The sequence below is a fragment of the Bufo gargarizans genome, chromosome 6, assembly GCF_014858855.1.
Source record: "Bufo gargarizans isolate SCDJY-AF-19 chromosome 6, ASM1485885v1, whole genome shotgun sequence".
In the NCBI taxonomy this organism is placed as follows: Eukaryota; Metazoa; Chordata; class Amphibia; order Anura; family Bufonidae; genus Bufo; species Bufo gargarizans.
This window is the reverse complement of record NC_058085.1, coordinates 20,746,130-20,770,774: the sequence shown is the minus strand read 5'-3', so window position 1 is coordinate 20,770,774 and position 24,645 is coordinate 20,746,130. Positions and strand designations below refer to the sequence as shown.

Below are 24,645 nucleotides of genomic sequence, written 5' to 3'. Positions count from 1 at the left end.
TTAAAAGGTTACAATATTACCTTTCACCTTCCTCCTCCCCCAAATATATTCAGAATAACCCCCATCCAAAGATCAGCTGCGTTACAGAAAAATTTGGAAGGGGGGGATTCAGGATTCAGGATTTATTCGCCCAAAAGGCCATTGTCCCGGTTCCTCTTTCTCAACAGAGGAAAGGTTATTATTCAACAGTTTTTCTGGTAAGAAAACCAGACGGAAACTCTCGACTAATAATAAACTTAAAAAAATTAAACAAATCCATAAAACAAGTCCGGTTCAAAATGGAAACAATAAGGTCCATAATAAACCTATTAAAAGAAGGAGATTTTTTTTGCATCTATCGACCTAAAGGAGGCTTATTTACATATCCCAATTTGCGAGGAATCCCAAAAGTTTCTCTGCATATCGGTTTTCTTGGGAAGAAAACTATGCCATTTCCAGTTTCAGGTACTCCCATTTGGAATTACATCCGCACCAAGGGTATTTACCAAAGTAATGTTGGAGGTAGTAGCTCACTTAAGAAGACGAAATATCCTAATATTCCCTTACTTAAACGACCTGTTGATCGTAGGCAATTCGGAGACAGATTGTCACCACCAGACATCTGAGAAGCTCTGACAGACGTCCTTCAGAACCTCCTCCTTGAGGTTCCTTTTGTTTTGCTTGCATTTTTTCATCTCGTTAGCCTCTCTCAGCTGTCATCTAGTTGCACTGATTGCATCCCTTTAAATCCCTTCCCATACTGCATCACTTTGCGGTTTATATTCCTTCCTGGAGTGTGTGCATGCTTATCCTACTTCTGAGTCTTCTACAGATAAGTTTTGTTCGTTCATTTGTGTTTTTCTGTTTGCTGGATCCCAGGTGACCCTGATCTCCCTCCGTATCTAGTGTAGGGAGCCGGTGGTCGTGTCCCCTCACTATTATAGGGTGTTCAGGTGTTATACAGTCGAGGTACAAGGATATGCGATCATCTACCATTGGGATTTTCGCATAGGCTGAGCAGTCAGGGAGAGAGCCAGGTCTGATGCAGGGCTCTCCCTTTTGTTCCTTAGTTTTGGATCCAGTCAGTCGGATCTTCATTTTGTGTCTTCTAGTTTCCTGTATACCTTTCGTGACACTATAAACCGCCAAAACCGTCTCAAGCATGGATCCGGTTTCACTTTTGACTGAACGCATGCAGGGTCTTTCATTGGAGGTAGCTGATCTCCGGAAAACTGTCTCTCAGTTTGAGGTGATCGTTTCTGCTTGCGTTCATGGAATTTGTTCTGAGCCTAAAATCTCGCTTCCGGATACGTTCTGCGGGGGTAGTGAGAATTTTGTTCGTTTTAGAGAGGCTTGCAAACTTCATTTCCGCCTACTTCCCCATTCCTCTGGTGATGAGGAGCGGAGGGTAGGGATCATCATATCGCTGCTCAGGGATAACGCTCAGTCCTGGGCCTTTCGTTGCCGGTGGGGGCACGGCCCCTCCGTTCAGTGGATGAACTGGATCAGATATATGATGATCCGGATCGTATTGCTTTGGCTGAGTCTAGACTACGTCTTTTATGCCAGGGTAAACAGTCCGCAGAGATATACTGTTCAGAATTTCGGAGATGGGCAGCTGATACTGGTTGGAATGATGCTGCACTCCGAAGTCTATTTTGCCATGGTCTTTCAGAGGGATTGAAAGGTGCATTTTCCTTTCATGAGAGACCTACCTCCTTGGAGTCTGCCATGTCTCGGGCCGTTTGTATTGACAGGCGTCTTAGAGAGAGAGAGGAGAGATCACTCCTTCCTGTCATACTCAGTCCAAGGACAGTGCTGCAGTCTCATTCAGTGCACAGGGGTCTCAGTCGCTCTCAATCCCTTCTGAGCAGGAGCCCATGCAGCTGGGTTTGATTGCCTCTGACAATAGAAGATTCAGCCCTCATGGGAAGGTTTGTTTCTGTTGTGGGGGTATAAATCATTTGGCAAATGTTTGTCCCTCTAGGAGATTCAGGCAGTTTTTTGAGAGTAATAAAGTGACAAAAAGAAAAAAATCCTCTAAAAACGTTCCATCTGTTACTATTGGCAAGGTTGATGCGGAAATTGAAGGTTTTCCGTTTGCTTGTAGTTCCCGTTTTGTCCTACCTGCCAGGGTGGCGCTAGAGAGTAAGAACATTTTTTGTAGATAGTGGAGCAGCTGTCAATCTCATTGATAGTCAATTTGCTATAACTCATGGTTTCCAGGTATGCACTTAGGGAAAGGTTATACCTGTTTTTGCTATTGATTCCGTTCCACTTTCTCAGAAATCGTTAAAGGGCATAGTTCACAATATCCGTTTGATTGTGAGTGATACTCATGATGAGGATGTGTCATGTTTCGTCCTAAGCGGGTTGCCTACTCCTCTAGTGTTGGGGCTACCCTGGCTCACTAAACATAACCCCACCATTGATTGGCAAGCGAGGCAAATAAATGCTTGGAGTGACTTTTGCAGAGAGAATTGCCTCACAACATCTGTTTCTGAGGTTTCTACTAAGACTGTACCATCTTTTCTCTCTGAATTTTCGGATGTGTTCTCTGAGAGTGGTGTTCAGGACTTGCCCCCGCACAGGGAGTACGATTGCCCTATTAATCTCACCCCAGGCGCCAAGCTGCCTAAATCTCGTTTATACAATCTCTCCCAACCTGAAAGGGTCGCTATGCGTGCTTATATCTCTGAGAGTCTGAGAAAAGGACACATGCGACCCTCGAAGTCACCTGTTGCCGCTGTTTTTTTCTTTAAGAAAAAAGATGGTTCTTTAAGACCATGTCTGGATTTCAGGGAGCTGAACAGTATCACAATTCGTGACCCTTATCCACTTCCTCTGATCCCGGACCTGTTCAACCAGATTGTTGGGGCTAAAGTTTTTTCCAAGTTGGATCTAAGAGGGGCATACAACCTGGTCAGGGTCAGAGAAGGAGACGAATGGAAGACGGCCTTCAATACCCCTGAGGGCCATTTTGAGAATTTGGTTATGCCTTTTGGTTTGATGAATGCTCCAGCCGTCTTTCAGCATTTTGTGAACAGCATTTTTTATCATTTAATGGGGAAATTTATATTAGTGTATCTAGATGACATTTTGATTTTTTCTCCTGATTTCAAAACTCATAAGGAACACTTACGTCAGGTCTTGCTCATCCTGCGGGAGAATAAATTGTACGCTAAACTGGAAAAATGTGTGTTTGCGGTTCCAGAAATTCAATTTCTGGGGTTTCTTCTCTCCGCTTCTGGTTTTCGCATGGACCCCGAGAAGGTCCGCGCTGTGCTTGAGTGGGAGCTTCCTGAGAATCAGAAGGCGCTGATGCGTTTTTTGGGTTTTGCCAATTATTGCAGGAAGTTTATTTTGAATTATTCCTCTGTTGTTAAACCACTCACTGATATGACAAGAAAGGGGGTAGATTTTTCCTCCTGGTCGGTAGAGGCGCGTAAGGCCTTTTCTAATATCAAGGAGAGTTTTGCTTCCGCTCCCATCTTGGTACAACCTGATATTTCTCTACCCTTCATAGTTGAGGTTAATGCTTCTGAGGTGGGTGTGGGTGCGGTCTTGTCTCAGGGTCCCTCTCCTGCCAAATGGCGACCGTGTGCCTTTTTCTCGAAGAAACTCTCCTCCGCAGAGAGAAATTACGATGTGGGAGATAGGGAGTTGTTGGCCATCAAGTTGGCTTTTGAGGAGTGGCGCCATTGGCTAGAGGGAGCCAGACATCCTATTACCGTGTTTAACGACCATAAAAAACTGGCCTACTTGGAGTCAGCCAAGCGTCTGAACCCGAGACAGGCCAGATGGTCTTTGTTCTTTTCAAGGTTTAATTTTGTTGTCACGTTCCGCCCTGGGGTTAAGAATGTGAAGGCGGATGCCCTGTCACGTTGTTTTCCGGGAGGTGTGAATTTTGAAGACCCGGGTCCCATTTTGGCTGAAGGTGTGGTGGTCTCTGCTCTTTATCCTGAATTGGAGGCAGAGGTTCAGGTAGCCCAGTCAGAGGCTCCTGATCTTTGTCCTCCTGGGAGGTTGTTTGTGCCTCTCGCTTTAAGACACAAGATTTTTAAGGAACACCACGATACTGTCCTTGCTGGGCACCCGGGGGCAAGAGCCACAGTGGATCTCATCGCTCGGAGATTCTGGTGGCTGGCGCTTCGTAAGTCGGTTGAGGGTTTTGTGGCAGCCTGCGAGATCTGCGCTCGTGCCAAAGTCCCTTATTCACGGCCATCAGGTCCTCTCCTTCCGTTACCCACTCCTTCCCGTCCTTGGACACATCTGTCCATGGACTTCATTACGGACCTGCCTTGTTCCTCGGGGAAGACTGTGATTCTGGTGGTGATGGACCGTTTTAGCAAAATGGTGCATTTCATTCCTTTTCCTGGCTTGCCCAATGTTAAGACGCTGGCGCAGGCATTTATTGATCACATTGTCAAATTGCATGGTATCCCTTCAGACATAGTCTCTGATAGGGGCACACAGTTTGTTTCCAGATTCTGGAAGGCTTTCTGTTCTCGCTCTGGGGTTCGGTTGTCATTCTCTTCTGCTTTTCACCCGCAGTCGAATGGTCAGACAGAGCGCGTCAATCAGAATCTGGAGACATATCTGCGCTGTTTTGTGGCGGAGAATCAGGAGGATTGGTGTTCTTTTTTGTCCCTTGCTGAGTTTGCTTTAAATAACCGTCGTCAGGAGTCCTCTGATAAGTCACCATTTTTTGGTGCATATGGGTTTCATCCGCAATTTGGGACATTCTCTGGAGAGGGGTCTTCTGGTTTACCTGATGAGGACAGATTCTCCTCGTCTTTGTCATCTATTTGGCAAAAGATTCAGGATAATCTAAAGAGCATGAGTGAGAGATATAAGCGTGTGGCGGATAAGAGACGTGTGCCTGGTCCGGACCTGAATGTTGTTGATCTGGTGTGGTTGTCTACTAAGAATATCAAATTGAAGGTTCCCTCCTGGAAGTTTGGTCCTAAGTTTATTGGGCCTTACAAAATCTTGTCCGTCATCAATCCTGTTGCCTACCATTTTGATCTTCCTCAGACTTGGAAGATCCATAATGTTTTTCATAAGTCCTTATTAAAACCTTATGTCCAACCCATTGTACCCTCGTCTTTGCCTCCTCCTCCGATTGTGGTTGATGGTAATCTTGAATTTCAGGTCTCTAGGATTGTGGATTCTCGTGTTGTCCGCGGTTCTCTCCAGTACCTCGTTCATTGGGAGGGTTATGGTCCTGAGGAGAGGATGTGGGTCCCAGTGACTGACATTAAGGCCACTCGTCTCATCAGGGCTTTCCATAGGTCCCATCCTGAGAAGGTGCGCTCTGAGTGTCCAGAGTTCACTCGTAGAAGGAGGGGTACTGTCACCACCAGACATCTGAGAAGCTCTGACAGACATCCTTCAGAACCTCCTCCTTGAGGTTCCTTTTGTTTTGCTTTCATTTTCTCATCTCGTTAGCCTCTCTCAGCTGTCATCTAGTTGCACTGATTGCATCCCTTTAAATCCCTTCCCATACTGCATCACTTTGCGGTTTATATTCCTTCCTGGAGTGTGTGCATGCTGATCCTACTTCTGAGTCTTCTACAGATAAGTTTTGTTCGTTCATTTGTGTTTTTCTGTTTGCTGGATCCCAGGTGACCCTGACTCCTTCCGTATCAAGTGTAGGGAGCCGGTGGTCGTGTCCCCTCACTATTATAGGGTGTTTAGGTGTTATACAGTCGAGGTCGAGGATATGCGATCATCTACCATTGGGATTTTCGCATAGGCTGAGCAGTCAGGGAGAGAGCCAGGTCTGATGCAGGGCTCTCCCTTTTGTTCCTTAGTTTTGGATCCAGTCAGTCGGATCTTCATTTTGTGTCTTCTAGTTTCCTGTACACCTTCCGTGACACAGATCTCAAAAACAATCTGTTTTTGACTTGCCAAACTCTGTACCATACAGGGTGGCTAAAAAATTGGAAGAAGTCAAATCCTTGCCCATCCCAGAACCTAACATTCCTTGGGGTTTGTATAGATACAATCCACCAAGTGACAGTTCTTACAGACCAGAAGGTAATGGGGATAAGCGAAAAGGCAACAAAATTCCAAAATCAACCTGTATGTACGATCAGAGAGGCCATGACTACTACTGGGCCCTCTGACCTCATGCATCCAGGCTGTAAGATGGGCTCAGTTCCACACCCGGATCCTGCAACAATGGATTTTAAAGTGTTGGAACAGAAGCCAGGATTCTCTAGAGGAAATAATTCAAATTCCCGGACCAGTGTTTCAGTCCCTGCAGTGGTGGAAACAGTCAAACCATCTATTAAAGGGAGTTCCTTGGAACCCCGAACACTTAGTCGTTATCACGACGGATGCAAGTCTTTGGGGATGGGGAGCGCATTGTTCTCATCTATATTCCCAAGGAGAGTGGTCTGTCACTCAAAAATCCCTGTCGTCAAATCAAAGAGAACTCACGGCAGTCTGGGAAGCGATAAATGTGTTTGCCCACCTTATACAAAACAAAGACGTTCAGGTAAGAACAGACAATACAACATTAGTTGCTTATCTGAACCATCAAGGCGGGACAAGAAGTTTAGCATTGAGCAAACTAACAGAAAAAATATTCTCCTGGGCGGAGATTCAATTAAGATCCCCATCATCAATCCATTTAAAAGGATCCCTAAACATAGAAGCAGACTTTTTAAGCAGAACTTCCTTAAAAACAACAAAATGGAGCCTAGAAAGACACGTCTTTCTCCAAATCACGAAATTGTGGGGAACCCCACAAGTAGATCTTTTTGCTTCAGCCACAAACACAAAACTAAAAAAGTTTTTTTCTCTGAATCCGTTCGACGGAAACATAGGGGTAGATGCACTGTTCCAAAAATGGAATTTTCAACTAGCATATGCCTTCCCCCCCCCCCCTTTTCAATTAATTCCCAGGGTCCTAAAAAAAATTTGGCTAGACAGGGCTCATGTGATACTAATAGCCCCTCTATGGCCAAAAAAACCCCATGGTTTCCGTTACTGAAAACTCTTTCAGTACAGAGCCCATGGATCCTTTCTTGGCAACAGGATCTACTATCTCAGGGTCTGATCTACCATCCCCAGATAGAAAGGTTAGACCTAATAGCATTACATTGAGATCCCAAGGGGAAACTGTAGGTCTTAGGAACGGTCTTAACCTATCTGCTCCTTTTAGAAACTGTATCACCCAAGGATGTTCTGCAATTTTTTTACCAAACACTGCGCTTAAGGCTGATATGTGAACTCTTTTTTTTTTTGTCAAATCTTTATTTAGATTTTTAAAGCTCAGACATATCAAATGTTATGACATTTGTAGGTAAATACAAACAACAATAAAGTGAACATAAAAATATCAATACTCCATCTCTTGAATTATCACACTTGGTCAAGTATTAATTCTGACATGTGCTATTACGTTCATTCCCTTGCAAAAAAGACTGACACAATCTATAGTTTTATAACGCAATCCTCCTTAGCAACCCACAATGTCCTTTCTTTAATAGCTGTAGCTAGCCTGTCGTCCGAACCTCAGCCAACAATTCTATGCATCTAGATACTGGACTGAGAACCCTCTTAACTAGGTGTGATATGAACCTTAATGGGTTCATATTAGCCATCTCTCCGTGTTACTAGCCCATCTTATTAAACACTCGATCTTGTGCTGAACTCCTTATACCACTCAGACCATTTGTCCCATGTCAGTAAAAATCTATCATGGGATAATGTCTCCCAACTCGTGAGTTCCTCCAGCTGATAAATCTCTTGTACTTTAAAAACCCACTCCTTCAGGCTCGGGACCTGCTTGGATAGCCAATATTTCGGTACAAGAAGCTTCGCTGCAGCTATCAATAGCGCCGGCAATGAGTTATTGGTCAGCTTGTAATGGCTATCTGGTAAGTTGAGTAGTACTACTTGTGGTGTAAGAGGTGTTGTTATCCTACAGATCTTCTGGATTTCCTTTGATATCAAGTTCCAATATCTAGAGATTTGTGGGCATGTCCACCATATATGGTGCATGTTGCCTTCAGCCCCTCCACATCTCCAACAATCAGCTGGTACTTCGGGTGAAATATAGTGTAACTTATCTGGCGTTTTGTACCACCTCGTTACTATCTTAAAGGCATTTTCTTGGATCTTAATGCACCTAGAGTAACCATGTGAGTGTGCCAATACTCTTCTAACTGTGCCATCGTCCATTGAGTGCCCGATCTCTGCTTCCCATTTTAAAACAAATGGTGGTCTGAGATCTGCTCCTATCTCCAGTATTTTGTTATATATACGTGAGACAGTACCCTTCAGGCTGATATGTGAACTCTTAACGTGTTTGGGCGTAAGCCTTTTTCAAAGCCGGACTGCAGGAAACCTAGAACTGCTTGGACTGAGAACTTCAGCAAAATGTATTCCACACCTTACGATAAATTTTAGAAGTTACATATTTTCTGCTGGCTGACATAGTGTTAATGATGGCTTCTGATAGGCCCTTAGCTCATCCTTTCAGGTTCCAAGCTGTTAGGTTTGACAAACGCCCCGTTTTAACCTCTGTCAGAAACCTCGTTGAGATATTTATCTCTAAAAACGTTATTCCTGGTATCAATCACCTTAGCGCGAAGAGTGAGTGAAATCCAAGCTCTAAAAATAGCGGAACCTTTCTGCACTATATTTCCAGACAGAATTGTATTCAGACTGGGCAATTATTTTCTTCCTAAAGTGGTATCAAATTTCTACAGGCAGGAGGAGATTATTGTCCCATCATTCTGCTCAAACCCAAAAACAGAAGGGGAAAGGAATTTTCACAAGTTAGATGTACGTAGGGCTGTGTTACTCTATCTAGAAGTTACAAAATTGTTCAGGAAAACGGACTATCTTATTTGTCCAGTTCAGTGAAACACATAAAGGGCAAAAAGCCACAAAAAACTCATTATCCAGATGGATAAAAATGGCAATTTCAGAGTCATATAAAGTGTCAAATATGCCTCCACCAAAATCCTTTACAGCACATTCCACAAGATCTGTGGCTGCATCCTGGGCAGAGAGGGCAAGTGCCTCATTAGAACAGATATGCAAAGCAGCGACATGGTCAAGTCCTCATACATTTATGAAACATTATAGAGTGGATACTACAGCTAGTCAGGAGCTCGCTTTTGGCAGGAAGGTGCTTCAGGCTATAGCCCCCTCCTAATAAGAGTATTTATTAATCTGTTATATCTCATGGTATGCCGTCATGGAGGATGAAAGGGAAAAAAACAAATTACTTACCGGTAATTCCCTTTTCATGAATCCTCCATGACGGCACGGATTTCCCACCCTAATTACGTATATGAATAAATATATGTATATACAGGCCCACATATAGGCCAAAAAATTAGGTGAAGATGTGTGTGGGTGTGAATGCAAAAGAAATAAAAAAATATATATAATAAAAATAATTGTAGCTATATAATAATCCTTTATATGTGAGGATAAGACTCTCTAGGCTATCGGTCCAGAAAGACACTGAGGAAGAGCTGGAGGAGGGTCTAATTTATACTTCCTGTCCCTACCTGGTTGGAGGCGGGTCATCTCTCATGGTATGCCGTCATGGAGGATTCATGAAAAGGGAATTACCGGTAAGTAATGTTTTTAGAGTAAAAAGTGCTTTTAAGCAGTGCCCACAGACATGTAGTGGGACACTGCACCCCTATAACACTGTCCTCCACTCATTCCCCTATAAAACTGCTCTCCACAGATCCCCCTATAATACTGCCCTCCACAGATCCCCCTATAATACTGCTCTCCACAGATCCCCTATTAGTTCAAAACCCACCAAAATCACACCATTTAGTTCAAAATATTTTCTTTTCTTAATTTCCTCCTTAAAAACCTAGGTGCGTCTTATCATCAGTTACATTGTATAAAGCGAAAAATACGGTAATTCTAACTCGCCTGCAGTTTTCTAAAGTTGCCCGCACACACACTTCCATCAGGAGGTAGATTCTGTAGGTCTGTTTGTTAGCAAGCACTATCCCGGGCCAGAGGTAGAATAGCTGTTCCCTGTCTAAAAAAGATGCCCATGAGCAAACCCTCTCTACATGTTTCACCAGGCACTGGCTTCATCAGGGGAGTTTGGGTTGTGCTAAGGGGAAGCTCTAGGACCTGCCACATTTTATTGTAATCCTTCACCGGCCTTTTGTTTTCCCGGGCAATAGTGAAGCCCCCCAGGGCCAGGGAACCATTGGAAAAGCAGTATAGGATTATTTTCAACAGCACATATAACGCCAACTCGCCAGCAATTTTATAGATGCTGACATGCATTCATACACAATGCTCCAGTTAGCGGCCAAAATGGTCGCTAATGCGACTTGGAATTGCAAAATGGCGAAAACACTTTGCAGTCTTGTCGCCATTTGCGCCTAGACCCTCCTCTGCTCTTCCTCCAGCGGGCACACGCTGCAGACGTCTGCTGGGTGAAGATGCGCCCCTCACACTACCCGGCATACAGGGTGGCCATGGCTTGGGCTCCCGTCTCCAGTTTGAATCTGTGCTGTGGAGCTGAACTTCTGGAGACATGTCTACTAGGGAGGCACAGAGCTCCCGCACAGCCCACGGATGATGACACTAGGCCTGCAGATGTGTGTTTTATAGGACTGGGTCCCCATGAGGTCACAAGGAGAAGCCAGAGATCGGTAAACCCTGATAGAACATGTATAAGCACCGGCTCTGCTGGTTTCACACCACAGTATGTCGGTGGGATCCCCCGTCCTTGCCTGTGTAGCACTAACCGGGTCGCATAGCATTATATTGATTTTTGATGCTATGTAACATGGTTATAAGGGTAAATAATAGCATTCTGAATACAGAATGCATAGTACAATAGCGCTGGAGGGGTTAAAATAAATAAATAATTTAACTTATGGTAAAAGATCACGTGACGGACCATGTAATGACCGGAGTGACGTCACCACAGGTCCTTTTCCTGCACACAGCAAAGAAGAAGACAGAAGAGATGCCGGCTGCGCGATCAAGTGAATTAAGGTGAGTTAAATTATAATATTTTCCTTTATAACCATGTTATAAGGGAAAATAATACAATCTACAGAACACCGATCCCAAGCCCGTTTGGGTACCAAACATGCTGATTTTTCTCAAGCGCGTGCAAAACGCATTACAATGTTTTGTACTCGCGCTGAAAAATCGCGCATGTTCCCACAACGCACCCGCACCTTTTCCCGCAACGCCCGTGTGAAAGAGGCCTTAGAGGTCTGGAGTGTACTGGATAAAACTGACATAATGTTGTCAGTGTTAGTGACGGTGTCAGTGTTATCCAATACATTCCAGAACTGTAAGGGTTACATAGCATCATAAATCAATATACTGCTATGCAACCCCGTCAGTGCGGGGAGGTCAGTACAGAGCTCCTGCACGATCTAGAAAAGGACGGCTATGTCTGTGCGCGGCTCCTTACTGACACGTGGGGGATGGGCAGAAAGCGGTTAGCTGCTCTTTTCTGCGCCAAAGACATGTGGTGTAGTTAAAAAGAGGGATAACTAAACTAAAGCATAGGCTAGTTTAGCTGGAAGAGGACATCTCCTACCTTTCCCACAACTTTGCTGGCTGGCAGTGAATGGAAACTGTGAAAAAGAGCCCTTTCGCTATGAATTCGTTTGCACCTTTTTGTTTGTATTTACTTCATTTCGGCGGGTTGTTCGGTCCCCTAATGGAGACCCCCCTCCCCCTGGAATGCCAAGAACCCTGCATCTGTTCAGGAAAATCACATCAAAGGAGTGTTTTACAATACTGTATTGTTCTGTCCTGGGGAAGTTGGGAGGTTGGCTTAGTTTGTAACCCAATCATCTCCCAGGCTGTGGGGGAGGTGTTTTGTGCACTGTAGAAGTGTAAGCGTGTGTGCCAATAAACTCAGACTTGTTGTACCCAGCATTAAGCCCCGGCTCATGTGTGGGGGTTATACTAGTCCGCTTGTATGGCTTAATTGCGCTCCAGCAGAAGAAATGGGGAACCCGTGATGGTGAGAGTTGGTCAGACCGTCTCAGAAACCTTCAAGGTGACATTCACAGACTGAATGTCCAGCCACAGTTACACAGCAAGCAGCTCTAGAATATGGGCAATCTTTCCTGCCTCTGAGAGCAAAGAAAGGTTTTCGATCACTGACAGGCAAGCAGAGGTGTTGAGAATAAAGAGTAAAGCTCCTGAAGTATTATAGTTTCCCCTCACCCATGACTGCACCCCCATGCGACTCAGGACCTCCCACCTGGACAGGAAACCTGAGAAGATAAAGGGTTCACACCCCCACCAAGCCCCAGTTCAGGTTTCCCTTCCTCCGGATGGGAGATCCTGAGAAGCATGTCGAGCGGAGGTCCGCTGGGATTCCTCACCTCATCTATAGCCCCTGCTGCTGAGGGGGGTGGGGGTCCGGGGCAGCTTCTACCGCAGGTGAGCCCTTCCCTGGGGAGCGGAAGTCCTATGGGCATGTCCGGGAGCCGCTCCCCGTAAGTCTGCCTGCGTCCTGCCTACTGTCAGGACCTGTGGGCAGCCCCTGTGGCCGTGTTCAGGCGGCTCCCCAGTGCTACTTCCGGGTTGGGGCCTCCGCCAGCAATGGGTAGGCGGTGTGCATCGGCGCCTCTGCGCATGCGCACAGCCACGTTCTGCCGGCACTTGTACAGTGACGTCGGCGGAAGGGGCCTCCTCCCCGGCCGCAGGGCCGGAAGTAGAGCCGAGGCGCGTCCTTTAAAATCTAGAAATGCATCTGCAGAAGCAGGCAGCCAGCGGATTGGCACACAGTGTTTGTGCTGAAGAGGATTCTAGCTTGTGGCAATATGTCTGAACCCTCAGATGGACGCGCTGAACCCCTGGAACCCTTGAGGCCTGTCAGTCTGGTACAGGTCCTAAGGAGTGGTGAAGGAAAAGGTTCTACATCTGTTGGTGAGAGTAATCTTTTCCTTACTAATGGGTTGTTGTTCTTATTCTTTGTAGATCTCAAAGCCGCCCAAAAAATCTATTAGCAAGACCAAGCACAAAGAGTGTGCAGGTTGTAAAACGGCCCTAGCAGCTTCATATCTTAAACTGTTATGTCCAGCATGTATTGATAAACTAGTGGCGGAAGAGTCCCAGATTTTAACCAGGTCTATGAAGTCACTAATTAGGTCAGAAGTCAAAGCCTCTCTTAAAGTGTTCAGTAAGAGTCGTCCCAGACATGTAATCTCCAGTCTGACCACCGGGCTTGCTGACCTGTTAGACAGGAGATCAGTCTCTCCTGTGTGGCTGACGTCCTGTGAACTACAAGATTACAGCATCATTTATCAGATCCCTCTGGAGAGCTCCCTCCCCACCAGCTACTCCTTGTCTTCTGTATGTCCCTAAACATAGCCTGCTGATGAAGATATCATCTCTACATTATCCAATAAACTGGGAAAGCAAATATCGTTTAAATAAGTCCCTGAAATGATTACTAATCTGAGTCAGTAAGAATTTCTCAAAAATTCATCTGTCTAGGGGTGTAGTAAAAGAGCATGGGGAGACCCCAGCAGTGGAGGAGGTCTCTCTCCACACGCAGGTTCTGATAGGAGTGTGTATGTGTGATCTGAACGTACCTACTTCCCCTCTCTCCTTCCCCCACTTAGGGGTGTGAAAAAGGAGTAATGGGAGACCTTATGAGTGGACACTCTCCACACCTATGTATGACTGCTCACTAAAGCGAGTATTCACAAAATGAGTGCTCCTCTGCTATTTTGGAAGAATCCAGTAGGTAGCCTGCAGCCAGACCACATACAGACCACTAGACCCGGGACATATTGGGTAATCTAGATACCTATAGATTCACCCTAAAATACTTGTGGATCAACCACCCCCCCCCCCCCCCACCAACACCTCACTCCAATATCGGATGATAGACGTGATCTGTACATCATAATAGAATAGTGACAGCGGGACCCCCATAGTTCACACTTGTATTTCCTTTTAGCATAAATAGTAAAAGTTATGTTTTATCTCAATAAGGGTGACCCTGTACAGGGACTATTTTTTGGGTTATCAATCCTCTCATTCAGTTTTTGTCAAGATCCCCTCTTCTGTGGAGCGCTCGTCCTCGCTACAGTCACATGGTTTACCTGAGCTGCTTCAACTGTATCTATACAATGGGACTGGAAACATGTGACCGTAGCGGGGACGAGCGCTCCACGGTAGAGCCACCAACACTAATCTTCTACAGAGTCCTTGGTGACGGAGACAAAATGTATTTGGGCACGGACAGTGGATGACAAGTTTAGGGGCTGTACACCATGATCTTTGTGTAGAATTTACGCAGGGAAGAGAACAGAACCGGTGAATAAAGTACATTAGTAAGTTAACATGAATATAAGACCCTTCCAATAATGTGCTCAGCATAGCAGCAGAATGCTATTTGGGGTGCTGTGCTGGCAATAAGCTTATGCAGCAACAAAAAAGTCAGAACTATGCCCTTACAGAATCCATCTGAGTGAAAAAAGTTTAGTTGCTCTATAATTGTGCCTCCGTCTTTAAATTACAGAAAACACACTTGCAATTTTGCTAGTACCGTTTAACAATCTGTGTGTACAGAACCCCTGACTTTTCATTTATAGGCCTCATAATAAAATGTTTGGAAAACGGGGGGCGTGGCCAGAAGCTGATATGAGCGGACGCATGTAGTGGAGCTCCGGACCCAAGTCCCTAACTTCTAACTTATCCTGACACTTATTTGCCGCAAAAATTACCTCCAGAACAGGCAGGAGGTTGGGAAAGACCCGCAACGCAAACATGTCCCGCAATAGAGCGCAGTCTGCTGCAGACCGGCTCCGAGAGTTTGCCCGCGTGGAAGACCAAGATGGCGCGGGCTCTCGCTCACCATCATTAGAAGGGGCAAAGGAGGATCCTGTGCTTGAAGGGTCGGGGCACACAGCTGCCGAACCATCTCTTAAGTAGGTCACTAAACAACTGCTGCAAGCAATAACCACCTGCTGCACATCAATGGTGGGTAAGCTGGAGGAAGTGAAAGTGGATATAGGCCTACTCCGCCATGACATGCAGGCCATACGGGACCGCGTTTAAGAGACAGAGAACAGGATCTCAGATGTGGAAGACCGATTGCAACCACTTCCCATAAAACTGCAAGAGCTGGAGCAAAAGGTCAATTTTTGGCAACAGAAATGTGACGACTGAAAATCGTACACGCCGCACTAACTTGCAGATAAACGGAATGCTTGAAAAAGCAGAGGGCAATAATCCATGTGCATTCGTCACTACCTGGCTCCGTAATTCCTTCCCAGAGGCGACATTCTCAACAGCGTTTATTATAGAGCGTGCACATCGCGTTCCCGCCAAACCCCTTCCACCAGGAGACCCTCCAAGACCTTTACTTGCAAGGCTACTAAACTCTATGGGCAGAGATCATGTGCTACAAATGGCGCGCACCAAGCAGGAGCTAAAGTTTGAAAACAGCACCATCATGATCTTCCCGGATTTTTCATCTGAGTTGCAGAAGCGCAGGGCAACGGTAAAGAGGAGACTGCGTGAGAAGAATTTACCTTATTCCATGGTGTACCCGGCCCGTTTAAGAGTAGTGGATGGGAATGTGAATCGGTTCTTTAATAACCCTGAAGAGGCCACTAACTGGCTGGATGGAAGGGGAAGAAATGCAAGAGCTCCAAGATAAAGTTTTGAACAGTCATAGCAAATGTACTGATCCCCTAGAGGACAAAGGGGTAAAACTTAACATTTAATGTAAATGCTTCTAAAATAGTAGACGCTAGAGGATGGACCTCTGTAACAAACAACAATGAAACAGGCCAAAGGGCCTAGACTAAACATACTCAGTATGGTGAATTTAACCAATAAACAAACAGGAACGTTCTCACCCAGATGTAGAGGGGGACTGAGAATTCTCTCTGACGTTGCTGAAGGTAGAGATGGACTTCATTGGTGGATAGCCATGCTGGATAGTGCTAAACGTATTCGCCCTTGTATGGTTGGAAATTACAAGGCAATGACCAAAGACCCTATATGAGGGACAGGGGCTAATACGCCCTACCTATCTATACGAGGTACTTGCCCCGCAAGGGGCGTCCCCGTCTAGATACCTTGCCCTATGGGGGCGGAATCCCTAATGAACCCTATATGGGTACTCCCGACGTGTCACGTTTCATTCCGTGAGTGAACTCTTCAGGGGAGATTAAATAAGTAATATCAAGACTATGGATGGGGCTTGTATTACAGAATAACAATGATAGAGGGAGAGTTTGCTGTAGGTCAATCAATATAATCGCAGCTGAATGGTCGGTCGGACTCAACACCATTGAGTGGCCACTGCAACCCTCTGGTGAATACAGGTTCACCAGTGGGTGATACCTGTCACAGTCAAGGTCTGACCCCAGGATGTGTATAATCCAAATGGGCTGTCGGCAAAGAGTGCATCTGAGAAGCTCTGACAGATGTTCTTCAGAACCTCCTGCTTGAGGTTCCTTTTTGTTTTGCTTTCGTTTTCTCATCTCGTTAGCCTCTCTCAGCTGTCATGTAGTTGCACTGATTGCATCCCTTTAAATCCCTTCCCATACTGCATCACTTTGCGGTTTATACAACTTCCTGGAGTGTGCTGATGCTAGAAGCTGTTACTACTGCATCCACAAGATAAGTCTGTTTTCTTTATTTCTGTTTTCCTGTGGGCTTGATCCTAGGTTACCCTGACTCCCTCCGTATTAAGTGTAGGGAGCCGGTGGTAGTGTCCCCTCACTATTATAGGGTGTTCAGGTGCATACAGTCGAGGAACGAGGATATGCAATTTTCTACCATTGAGATTTTTGCATAGGCTGAGCAGTAAGGGAGAGAGCTAGGGCTCTTACAGGGCTTACCCTCCTGTTCCTTAGTTTTGGATCAAGTCAGTCGGATCTTCATTTGTGTCTTCTAGTTTTCTGTACACCTTCCGTGACACCTGTCAGCGCCTTTTGAACGTGCCAAATCCTGCGCCAGTATTCCTGTGCCGCCCCACTTCCGGCCACGTGACGCCAGTAATAGGAAGTCACGTGTCCGGTGGAACGCAAGGAAGTGAGCCAGCGTGCCAGGACGCACACTCCAGAGTTTGCGGCGCCAAAAGATGATGTAACACATACTAGTGAATGGGATGCTGTCAGACAGCTTCAGCCTGGGACGAGGGACAAGACAGGATTGTCCTCTGTCACCATTGCTATTCGCCTTGGCTATAGAGCCGCTGGCTATGCGAATAAGGGCGGACTCGCAATTCCATGGAATTCAAATAGGAGAGCAGGAGAATAGGGTCGGCTTGTACGCAGATGATATGGTGCCCTTCATGTCACAAACAGAATCCACACTCCCTAGAGCAGTGATGGCAAACCTATGGCACGGGTGCCAGAGGCGGCACTCAGAGCCCTCTCTGTGGGCACCCGCACTGTGAAAAAAGTCTATGGTGTACCAATATGCCTTAGACTTTTCCTGCCATTCATCAGCGCAGGGCGCACTATGAACAGCACAGGCAGGGCACTGAATGTAGGCAGGCTTTAATAGCTAAATGATAAAGTACATGGAATATATACTATATTAAACTATAGTATTCAGGTTAAATTGCCGTGTTGGCACTTTTACGATAAATAAGTGGGTTTTGGGTTGCAGTTTGGGCACTCGGCCTCTAAAAGGTTCGACATCACTGCCCTAGAGCAATCACCATAATTGAAACATTCAGCCAGTTCTCAGGACTAAAGATAAACTGGTCCAAGTCGACCCTATGCCCTCTATATCAGCTGGAGGATTTTTTTCCCCCAAGGAGAGTTACCTATTGTGAATAGTTATAAATAAATACCTGCCCATCTATATAACAAAGGATGTCACCTCCTTTCACGCTCTGAATATCCAACCTCTCATAGAATATTGTAAAGAAAAATTCAGGGTGTGGCAGGGGCTGCCTCTGTCTGTGTCAGGGAGGATAAATCTGATAAAACTGATTATCCTACCGAAGTGTTTGTATATTTTACAACACGCACCATATATAGTCCCGAAGACATTCTTTCAGAGAATTACCTCCTTGTTGTCACCTTTTATCTGGGGTGCGAATAGACCCAAGCTATCTATATTAAACCTATCACGTCTTAAAAAAGAAGGGGGCATGTCTCTGCCCGATATTCACTTATACTACATAGCTGGGCAACTGAGGAATATTAAGTCGTGGTTGTCACCAGGAGACTGTCTCTATAGGCAGGAGAAACAGCTCGCAGATTACCTGGACCTTACCAACTTATGGCCTGTTCTAGAACAACCTAAACTATTCCCACGTAAGCTGTTACCGATCTATAGGGCAGCGGTTCAGGTATGGACAGCTTGTAAGCGGCTACATAATGTGCAGTCGGATCTATTGGAAACCCGATTTGGGATAACCCCATGTTCCCTGACTTGATGGCACTGCGAGAAGGAGCGTTCTGGAAGGAACATGGGGTTGTCACGTTGGGAAACCTATATAGTAACAATGTTTTCAATGATTATGACTCCATGAATCGCAGACATGAACTTCCTAGACAGGCATTCTACAGATTCCTTCAATTAAGGCATGCCATGCAAACACACTACCGAGATACCCCAGTCCTACTGTCAACCTTTCCAATGATCGGAGTTATACGCTCTCAAGGACCGCGTGGCTTTATATCAACATAGTATACCCACCTCCTAGATGGTAAACTGAAAGGTAACCCGATGCAAACATTATCTAAATGGAAAGCTATGATTCCAGATTTGTCTAATGAAGATGATGAGGATATTCTGGAATCCCCCACACTAGTGTCACCTGCCATAAATAATAAGTTCATTCAAGTGTGTATAATACACCAAAGCTACCTAACCCCAAAAAGGATACATAGGATAGGTAGGCTTACCCATTCTGAATGTCATAGATGTGCGTCAGTTGACGCCGATTTTTGGCATCTTATCTGGGCATGTCTCTACATACAAAAATTTTGGGAAGAGGTAGTAAAGCTATTTTCAGATCTATTGGAATGTGCAGTGCCATTGCACCCAAAGATCCGTCTCTTTGAAATACTGGATGAGACTATATACTCTCATCATATTAGGATATTCCTTAGAGAAACATTGTTCTTAGCGCGGAAAGCTATAGCCATTAGATGGATGGGAGACAGAGCACCCACTTTAGCGCAATGGAAACAACTGGTCAACACTATTATATCATATGAGAACATCGTTTTTAAGAACAGAGGCTGTACGCCCAAGTTTCAAAAGGTGTGGGGGGTATGGTGTACATCACCAAGAACTGCTTATTCAGTCCAAAGGTTAACAGAGGCTTTAAGGGCAGAACAAACTAGACAGTAATAAAGTTTGACGGGAGGGAGAAGGTGGGACATGGTGAAATAGATAAGCCACAACATGTGAATAACCTTTATGATGTTTTCTTGATAAAACTGGGTACCTCTCGTCTGTAAAAAGAAAGACACAAGTATGCAGATGCAGAACAGATGTTTATTGTTTTATTTATTGTGTTATATACATGATATTCGTACGCTTCAATATAGTCTTACTGATGTACATCAAATGAAAGACTATGTACAAAGAATGTCATTATAATTTGGCTTTGTGTGTTCAATAAAGCGAATTAAAAAAAAAATGTTTGGAAAACAGAAGACTACAAAATGAAAGACCCATGCCTCGTCCTCCCCGAGTTAGAATGTGGGTGGTAGCAGCGGTATCAGTACCGACCAGGAGTAGTAGTAGTTGGCCACAGTTCTCCCTGGCTCATAAAAAAGTGCTAAATTATTATTGAGGACAAAGAGGATGGGATTGTGGACTGGGGGAATTATGGGGGGCATTACTATTACTGAAGACACTGTCAGAGGTATTTTTAATACTGATAACACAACCAGGGCATTATTATTGCTGGGTCCACTATAACTAGATCTATATAACTAGGACTAGGGGGCCTTACAGGGGCTTTATAGCTAGAGGGGTTTAGATGCTGTGAGTTTGTGTAGTGATCAGCGGCAGTGTACTACAACCCAGTCAAACTTATTATGGAGAGGGGGAACCCTATCCAAAGTTTGCCCTGGGCCCCTTACAACTCTAGTTAAGCCACTGTGTTCTTATACTATAATCAGTGATAATCAGGGTGATCTACCGGTGATAGATAATCAGTTCTCACCTTTCCTGTGTTCTGTCCTGTCACTTATACTATAATCAGTGATAAGCAGGGTGTTCTAGTGGTGATAGATAATCAGTTCTCACCTTTCCTGTGTTCTGTCCTGTCACTTATACTATAATCAGTGATAAGCAGGGTGTTCTAGTGGTGATAGATAATCAGTTCTCACCTTTCCCGTGTTGTCCCCTGTCCCTTATAGTAGGTACAGTATCTTCATGCCTGCAGTCATCCCAAAACTGGTAGACAGAACAGGAAGACAGCATTAAAGGGTTTGTTCAGGAATAAGTAACTTTTCACATGTTTCCACAGACTCTACTATTTAAAGAGTCATATGTACCTGCTACCCTTAGCTCTGGTTATGCACACTGGCTGTTATGTCCATCTTCCAGTAAATGTTGTTTGCTTCCTCGCCGGCACAGGCATGGTCACCTGCTTGACTGCAGCCAATGACTGGCTTTAGTGGTGATGTGTATCTTGTGGACATGTTACCCCTGAATCCAGTCATTGGCTGCAGCAGAGCAGATGATTATGTCCATTCCTAGGAGGTAAACAAGCCATGGACCTAAAGAACTTTGGATTACCGGCTTCACAGTCCTGATGCGGCCAGCAAGGGCAACAGGTGCACAAACAATGTAATGTTATATGCACACAATGTAATGTTAGGGATGGAATATAAGGGCTACTCTCCCTGCATTGCAAACTGGTTGGAATAACGAAGCAATCAGATTGGATTTATACAGGAGACCTGCAGATATTTTGGTCAGAGAACTCCTGCTGTCCGGTCATTTTTGGTCGTCTTTTCAGGTCATATAAAACTTTCCACACGACTTCTCCAACCGTCTGATGACTTCTACAATATTTATTTAACAGATTGTGAATCCGGGTGAAGATCTGAACATTATTAATCCTACAGAGACATATGTGAGGGGTGATGAGCAGAGTACAGAGGACATTCCTACAGATAACCGTACAGGTGAGTAGTGACCACTAAGTAAAGCCGAGAGGTCTCTAAGATTCTACTCCTTCACTGGATGATACAATTTTATGTTACATTTTTAGGTTCTCTCTTCTGTCAGTTTTTCTGCGTTATATTCACTGATTCAGCTAAAATTCAAGTTAAATATGGATGGAAATGTCACAGCGTTACAGGTGATATACAGTGTATATATATATGAGATTATATATATATATATATATATATATATATAGTCCACCCTCAGGAGTGCTCATTGAAATCAGATGGGAGGCGGATTCAACTCCCGGCAGCCTTGTCGGTCAGATATAAGGAGAGGACACAGTGCCTGCGTGCTCTTAGGCCTCTTCCTGGCCATGCAATGTGACGTTCATCGGTCGTATGGCCTAGGCACAGATTAGTCCCACTCGAGTAAATGGGTCTGAGCTGCAATGCCAAGCATAGCTACTATTCAACAGACGGTTCTGTGCCCGGTAAGCTGTGAGGAGGCTTTGTATTAACTGGAGCTCCGGTGAGCACTGAGGCTTCCTCAGACAGCTGATTGGTGGGGGTGCAAAGACCTGACCTCTGCTGATCTTATATTGAAGATCTATGCTGAGGAAAATCTTGGAGAACCCCTTTGATGATTTGCAAATGATAAAAAACGGAAACAAAATATGCAAAACATCTTGCTTTATTCAGTATTGTGTATGAGAGCCACGTGCATAAATACATTCACTTACACGCCTTGGCATCCTACCAATGAGGTTACTAATGATTGTCTGAGGAATGTTCTGCCATGCTGAATGCATTTGGGCAAGGAAATCATCAGGATCTGTTGCTGGTACCTACAGTATCTCACAAAAGTCGGTCCACCCCTCACATTTTTGTAAATATTTGATCTTTTCATGGGACAACCCTGAAGATATGACATTTTGATACAATGTAAAGTAGTCAGTGTACACCTTGTATAATGGTGTAAATTTGGTTTTATCTCAAAATAACTCAACACACAGCCACTAATGTCTAAACCGCTGGCAACAAACGTGAGTACACCCCTAAGTGAGAATGGACAAATTTTGCCCAAAGTGTCAATATTTTGTGTAGCCACCATTATTTTCCAGCACTGCCTTAACTCTCTTGGGCATGTAGTTCTCTAGAGCTTCACAGGTTGCCACTGGAATCCTCTTCCACTCCTCCATGACGACATACGTCTTTTTTGAAAAGACGACCTCTGGATATGGAGCTGAACACGTGCACTCAACCTCTCCAATCACAGCGGAGAACGTCACAGACAGGGAGAAGGTGAGCTTTTTTTTTTCTCCCTGGCTGTGACGCTCTCCGCTGTGATTGGATCGTGGCACATCCGGGGAGAAGGAGACGAACATTGAGAAACCCTGATGTCTCCTCCTCCCTGTACCGATGCTGAGTATTAACATACTGAGTGGAAAAACTGCAGGGGGAGCGATATTTGAAAAAAACTGGTAGGGTGGCAGTATCAACGGGGGGAAACCCCGCAAGGAAAGGTATTTATCTAAACTAAAAAAAACAAAACATCAAAGTCCTCTTTAACCACCTCAGCTGCCCTAGCTTAAACACCCTTCATGACCAGACCACTTTTTACAATTCTGCACTACACTACTTTCATACAACTTACCACCCAAATGAATTTTACCTCCTTTTCTTCTCACTAATAGAGCTTTCATTTGGTGGTATTTCATTGTTGCTGACATTTTTACTTTTTTTGTTATTAATCAAAATTTTTGCAAAAAAATGTAATTTTTCACTTTCAGTTGTAAAATTTTTCAAATAAAACTACATTTCTATATAAATTTTTCTCTAAATGTATTGTTTTACATGTCTTTGATAAAAAAATGCAATAAGTGTATATTTATTGGTTTGCGCGAAAGTTATAGCGTTTACAAACTATGGTACAAAAATGTGAATTTCCGCATTTTGAAGCAGCTCTGACTTTCTGAGCACCTGTCATGTTTCCTGAGGATCTACAATGGCCAGACAGTAGAAACACCCCACAAATGACCCCATTTTAGAAAGTAGACACCCTAAGGTATTCGCTGATGGGCATAGTGAGTTCATAAAAGTTTTTATTTTTTGTCACATGTTAGCGGAAAATGTTTTTTTTCTTTTTTTTTTTCTTACAAAGTCTCATATTCCACTAACTTGTGACAAAAAATAAAAACTTCCATGAACTCACTATGCCCATCACGAAATACCTTGGGGTGTCTTTCCAAAATGGGGTCACTTGTGGGGTATTTATACTGCCCTGGCATTTTAGGGGCCCTAATGCGTGAGAAGTAGTTTGAAATCCAAATGTGTGAAAAATGCACTGTGAAATCCTAAAGGTGCTCTTTAAAATTTGGGCCCCTTTGCCCACCTAGGCTGCAAAAAAGTGTCACACATGTGGTATCGCCGTACTTAGGAGAAGTAGGGCAATGTGTTTTGGGGTGTCTTTTTACATATACCCATGCTGGGTGAGAGAAATATCTCTCTAAAAGACAACTTTTCCCATTTTTTTATACAAAGTTGTCATTTTAGAGAGATATTTCTCTCACCCAGCATGGGTATATGTAAAAAGACACCCCAAAACACATTGCCCTACTTCTCCTGAGTACGGCGATACCACGTGTGACACTTTTTTGCAGCCTAGGTGGGCAAAGGGGCCCAAATTCTAAAGAGCACCTTTAGGATTTCACAGGGCATTTTTAACACATTTGGATTTCAAACTACTTCTCACGCATTAGGGCCCCTAAAATGCCAGGGCAGTATAAATACCCCACAAGTGACCCCATTTTGGAAAGAAGACACCCCAAGGTATTTCGTTATGGGCATAGTGAGTTCATGGAAGTTTTTATTTTTTGTCACAAGTTAGTGGAATATGAGACTTTGTAAGAAAAAAATAAAAAATAAAAAAATCCTCATTTTCCGCTAACTTGTGCCAAAAAAAAAAAAAATTCTAGGAACTCGCCATGCCCCTCACGGAATACCTTGGGGTGTCTTCTTTCCAAAATGGGGTCACTAGGTGCGCAAAGGGGACCTAATTACTTTTAGGAGGGCATTTTTAGACATTTGGATTCCAGACTTCTTCTCACGCTTTAGGGCCCCTAAAATGGCAGGGCAGTATAAATACCCCACATGTGACCCCATTTTGGAAAGAAGACACCCCAAGGTATTCAATGAGGGGCATGGCGAGTTCATAGAATTATTTTTTTTTTGCATAAGTTAGCGGAAATTGATTTTAATTTTTTTTTTTCTCACAAAGTCTCCCTTTCCGCTAACTTGGGACAAAAAGTTCAATCTTTCATGGACTCAATATGCCCCTCAGCGAATACCTTGGGGTGTCTTCTTTTCAAAATGGGGTCATTTGTGGGGTGTTTGTACTGCCCTGGCATTTGAGGGTCTCCACAATCATTACATGTATGGCCAGCATTAGGAGTTTCTGCTATTCTCCTTATATTGAGCATACGGGTAATGAGATTTTTTTTTTTTACGTTCAGCCTCTGGGCTGAAAGAAAAAATGAACGGCACAGATTTCTTCATTCACATC

The 24,645-nt window shown here is 44.4% G+C and overlaps 1 protein-coding gene across 4 annotated transcripts in view; it reads left to right on the top strand.

Annotated features, from left to right (window-relative positions):
* LOC122940408 (oocyte zinc finger protein XlCOF22-like) overlaps positions 1-24,645 on the top strand; it is a 43,116-nt gene that overhangs the window by 4,676 nt on the left and 13,795 nt on the right. For all 4 annotated transcript variants that reach the window (XM_044297075.1, XM_044297076.1, XM_044297074.1 and 1 more), the window contains one exon: positions 20,999-21,101. In XM_044297075.1, coding sequence (XP_044153010.1) covers positions 20,999-21,101 — 103 coding nt within the window. The remainder of the gene's footprint in view (positions 1-20,998; positions 21,102-24,645) is intronic.